The 5,828-nt window shown below is 36.1% G+C and overlaps 1 protein-coding gene across 2 annotated transcripts in view; it reads right to left on the bottom strand.

The window, feature by feature from the left end:
- LOC106471098 (synaptotagmin-12-like) overlaps positions 1-5,828 on the bottom strand; it is a 51,982-nt gene that overhangs the window by 28,345 nt on the left and 17,809 nt on the right. The window contains exon 3 of one of the 2 annotated variants that reach the window (XM_013931686.2): positions 3,888-4,164. In XM_013931686.2, coding sequence (XP_013787140.1) covers positions 3,888-4,164 — 277 coding nt within the window. The remainder of the gene's footprint in view (positions 1-3,887; positions 4,165-5,828) is intronic. The other variant, XM_022399713.1, reaches the window with a different exon arrangement.

Genomic DNA, 5,828 nt, shown 5'->3' with positions numbered 1-5,828 from the left:
AGCAGTGTAAGACTAGAGGGAAGGCAGCTAGTCATCACCACCCACAGCCAACTCTTGGGCTACTCTTTTACCAACGAATAGTGGGATTGACCGTCACATTATAACGCCCCCACGGCTGAAAGGGCGAGAAGGTTTGGTGGGACGGGGATTCGAACCCGCGACCCGTAGATTGTGAGTCGAGCGCCCTAACCACCTGGCCATGCCGGGCTCGAGTAGAGACATGAACGTCAGTCTAAATTAACACCTAAGGACTCTCGTATGTTTTTAACACCTCAAGTAAACCAAAATGTCATATCCAAGAACAAGTTTAAAAATATACGTATAGGAACTGACCTGAACAGAAGGAAAATAGAAATGCAATAATCAAGAGCATAAAACGTCCTCTAATAATCAAAAATCCAGGAACTTCTCTCTATCTTTATTAATTTAACTTCAAAACATCTTTATCGTGATTTTCGTTATTAATCAAAAATGTAGAATAAAATAGCTTAAATTATTTTTTATTGTTGGATTCTCTCCAATATTATAATGTTTATTATTATTTAACCATTTCATGAGAAATATTAATCAATTAATCTAGCGCCACCTATGAAAATTGCTTGTAAATTGCCACGTGCTACTGTATGAATTTAATTTGAATAAAGTGAGCATTGTTTAATGCTGAAGAGCGTAAATATTTTATGACAGTTAACCACAGGCTATATAACACATCAGTTGCTCTTATGAAAGATACCATTTAATATGTTTCGTTCAACCGTGATACAAACTCGGAAGACTCGTGTTATTACTGCATATTACAGTAAACAACCTTAACTCTACCTATTACTCTGCAAAAAACTTGTGAATCTCGGAATCGTCTATACAAACAACTTGCAGCCACCGTTGATAGAAGATAACATGTTAAATAATTCCACGGAAAGAAATACACCCACTAAAACTAATGTGGTAACTATTCCACCTGGCCTTACCTTGACAAATGCAGAAAGACTCGCGCTGAATAAGGGACTTACATTTGTCCCCATTCGACCAAGCGTGAGTGAATTTCACTCAGAACGTGATTGCGAACTATTTTTTCGGTGCTTAAGGATCCAAGCCTATTTTAAAGCAACAAATCAAGTGAAACCAATAAAAACTGTCTTACAGAATATGATAGAAGTAGCACCGACATAAATGGTGAAACCACACAAACCAGTACCACTGAAGACCCCCTTTTTGCAACTTATAACACACTCTCAGCATATGTACCCCTTTCAGTGGGTCACTTCCACCACTTGATTAGTATATAGACAAATGTCGTACTGAGATCAACAAACTTAACTTCAAGCCACGAAACTCTAAGGACAACCTCACCTATGAAGAACGCAAAGCCTTGCAAAATATTCGTTCTAGAGATGCTATTGTTAACAAACCATCAGATAAAGGAGGAACTATGGTCGTATGGCGTAAGGATCTTTACTTTCATGAAGCGTCACGTCATTTGAGTGATTTACTATCGTACAAACCGCTTCGGGACGACCCATTACCGACATATCATGAAGTTATCACAAACATTTTCAACAAATTAATTGAGGAACTACCCACGTCTGCTAGAAATTTAATATTACTTATTTCTGACTGTAGAACTGGTGTTTTCTATTTAATTCCTAAAATTCATAAACCCAACAACCCTGGTAGACCCATTGTTTCTACCTGTAATGCTCCAACTGAACTTATCTCCAGTTCTTTAGATTCCGTAATGGATCCCCTAGTCCACTCACTCACCACTTATATTAAGGCCACTTATTATGCCCTTAGACTCTTCAACACAGTTACTTTTAACTCCAAACCAGACCCGGTCCTTATATTTGATATGGACATCAAATCATTATACACCGTAATTCCACAACAGGAGGGTTTAATAGCCTTAAGACACTCTTTTGACAAACGTAATGACCTTCACCTCCCACTAATACTTTGATCCGTTTAGCAGAACTAGTTTTAAAATACAGTGGGTTCTGTTTTAACAATGAATTCTATGAACAGGTTAGCGGCTTAGCTATGGGAACTAAAATGGGCCCCAATTTTGCAAACCTTTTTGTTGGATATATCGAAGAACACATGTTTACATAGTATGATGGTCCCTTACTCTTACTTTACAAGAAATATATCGATAACGTTGTTGGAACATTCACGGGCACCTTCTGATTCATCGCTACCATTCTTGGATATTCTTCTTTCTATATCTTCTGATAACATAACAACCAGTGTTCATTATAAACCTACAGACACTCACAATTATTTGCACTTTAATTCTAACCACTCCACATATATGAAAAAAGAACATCCTAAAATCCAGTTCATTAGACTACGGAAACTGTGGAGTGAACCTGATGATTTCAATGTCCGCTCAACAGAATTGGAATCATTTTTTATGATCGTGACTACCCCAAAAACGTTCTGAAAAAACTCGCAACTATGCTCCTCATCTCTCACGGAAGCGAACTCTAAAATCTCCTGTACCGGACCGTTCATTACCCTCACATACCACACACACAGACAACAAACAAGTTAAAGACATTATTCTAAATAATTTTCATATTTTAAAGGAATCTAACACCACTAAACATGTTTTTCCAAGACCTTCTATAATTTCCTTCCGTCAAGATACCAATATTGGAAACTACATAGTTCATAGTAGCCTTAAAAACACCCACCTCAACAGACACACACATTTTATTATAGGTAGCTATCCTTGTATAATAAAAAACGCTGTAACACACGTGTTTAGATTGACTCAAGAACATCCGTGCAGGGTCCTAAGTCGAGTTTTTACATTAAGGATCAATTTAACTGTACATCAAAAATAAGTCATATATTCTATGATCGTTGCGGAAAATTATACATAGGAGAAACCAGTAGAGTATTAGTAGAACGTACCCGAGAACATCTCAGAGACATAATAAATTATAATGCAGATAAACCAGTGGCCTGACACTTCAACTTGCACAACCATACCCTTTGCCATTTTAAAATTCTTGTTTTGAAGAAGACCCCTACAAACAAAAATAACCGCGAAGTACAAGAAAACAAAATAATTTTTGACCTGGGAACTTTCCATCTCGATGGGCTATATGAACGTTTTAGCTTTTTCTAATATTTCCCATTTTATCCTTTCTTAAAAAGTTTTATACAGTAAATTATGTATCTATTCTTTTTAAACTATAATGCATATATATTCACATACGTATGTGCGTGCGTGCGCGCATGTGTTTGTGTATATATGTATTTGTATAATCATTTATGTGTATTTATTTGGGTGTATCTATGTATATATATATATATATATATATAGATGTATAGATATGTGTGTGCGCGCACTTGTATGTATATATATATATATATATTTATCACTTTCTATTGTTTCAATTCTTTGTAAACATTGTTATACACGCATATTTGTTACATTGTCACGTCACGTGACCATCGATTTAGAATGTTTTCGTTTACAGATTTACTGTTCAGTTAGTGATATCTGAAGAAGGGCATTGCCTGAAACGTTGTATCCACAATTAGATATATTATATATATATTAACTCCTTAGTGGTTTGACCTATAGCATACTTCTATTTATTTTTTTCAATAAACAACTACGCGTAATTTCCTACGCTGATTAATTGTAAACCAGTATAACTCGCTGATTGCCTACAACTTTGGATCGAAACTTCGATATTTTTGCTGCAAAGTTGTTTTTCACTCTTCATTAACATTAGATATACACATTTTTTGATACTGTCCAAAACATCTTAGTCAGAACTTCACTAAACTTGAAAATAAATACTTTTAGGGAAAAAATAGTCAAGTTCAATTTACACGTCAACTATGTACTACATATTGTTGTCAGTACCTACCTAGAACATCAGGTAGAAAAGATTCTAGACTATTTTGTCTTTCGCTACCACTAGAGGGCTGTCTAATATTCTTCTCGGTAGGTGGCGCTTGGATATCTGAAGGTTCAGGTGTAGATGGCTGACAGGGTTTAGTACGAGGTCGATGCATGAGCGGTATTGAATCAGTTTTGTCTTCCGTAGGTTTGATTTCATCTACCATCTTCACGTCATTTGTGACGTTATCATAGTGCTTGTAGTTTCCACTTACGTCTAGTGCCAGGTCAGACTCAGATTCTACCTAAAACAAAAAAGAAAATAAATCATTTGCACAAACAGAATTGTTTGACTGTTTCAGGATTTTGCACAAAACAACGCAAGGGTTATCTGTGCAAAACTGTCCCGATTTCCTCTACACTTGTGTTTCTACAACAGGCAGTTGCCGTCCATTCAACTAAATTTCATTATGAATACTCTACTTAAACAATCTATCACAGAAATACAAAGAAAATGATATAAAGATAGAAGATTAGAAGGACTTAGAGGTAGCGAGGTTACACAGGTCTAGGGATGAGGATGTAGAAAAGTATAGAGAGCAGAAAGATAGAGAAAAATGAGGATCTTACAATGCAAGCTGGTAATGAGGAATGTAGAGAAAATAGTGTGAGTAACAGTTGAGAAAAGTAAGAAAGGAAACTGAGAACTGTCAAATGATGAGCGTGCTATAGCTTGACAAGAACAAAGCTAATTTGTTTTTTGTTAATTTGATTTAAAAATAATTATTTCCTAGGAAATTATTGCTAATCAAGGGTGCTCGAAGATTAGCAATCCTCCTTCATCCTGCTCGAGTTATAAGGTTAGGTTTCAACTAATGGTCAGCGGATTAATGAGCCGTATGGGCGAAAAATAATTAATTAATTTACATATATATATATTCCTGTATATATACATATGATGATGAGGCATGCAGGCAGAAGTGAAGGCAAGTTCAAGGCGTAGCAGAGACCGGTTGATCTTGAAGAAGGAGTTAGTCGGCAGCCGTTTTTTTACAAGTTATCGAAACAACATGAAGCAAACGGGATTTTACGGGGCCTGGCAGGGACCAGTGGATCCAATTGCCTAGGCTGGGATCTATAGATCCAATGCCAAAGAATTTGATGTGGGGGGGGGGGGCGAAGTACCCCGAGAAAACCCACTTTCACTGGTCGGGACCGAATAGAAGCCAGGTACTAGATACGTATAAGCTCAAAACTGATAAACTTCACTGTCAGTTTTATTGCCTGTATGCATAGAATATTACTGTTAAGTGGTAGAAGATGTAGTATCATGTCGCTTTCTAACTCGATTTTCATCTCAAAATTTAAATAGCATAAAATACAAGCTTTAAGAGTGAACATAAGAATAAATCAGTAACACATTGGGGTAGAAAAAAATATGGGATACCTGAACAGTAAAGAACATTTGTAAACGTGAACTTTAAGTTATATCGTAAATGTTTATTCTGCCGAGTAAAGACTATGTGTAATACATATTTATACAGTGAATATTCCAGACATGGTCATTTATTTGCAATAAAAAAATTTTGTTGATTAACATATTCCAAAAACTGATCTCTCGGTGGGACAGCGGTAAGCTAATGGACTTACAACGCTAAAATACGGGATTTAATTACTCGCGACCAACACTGCAGATAGCCAGCCCAATGTGGCTTTGCTCTAAAATAACAAGCAAACAAATAATCCATAAACGCCACACTATTTGATGGAGAATAAGTGCCTTACAGTCTTGGTAGGCGAAAGTAATGTTTACCTAATATGTTATTGCTGAAATTGCCTGTTAAGGATGGTGAACGAACAAAAATTTTTTTAAAAAATAAATTAAAAAGGCGGTTATTAAGTTTTACTTAACACACGGCTACTGCATTGATAGTTATCATTCCAGGGACGTTCAAACTGCTGAAATAAA

The sequence above is a fragment of the Limulus polyphemus genome, unplaced genomic scaffold, assembly GCF_000517525.1.
Source record: "Limulus polyphemus unplaced genomic scaffold, Limulus_polyphemus-2.1.2 Scaffold4408, whole genome shotgun sequence".
NCBI lineage: Eukaryota > Metazoa > Arthropoda > Merostomata > Xiphosura > Limulidae > Limulus > Limulus polyphemus.
This window is presented reverse-complemented; position numbering and strand designations above follow the sequence as displayed.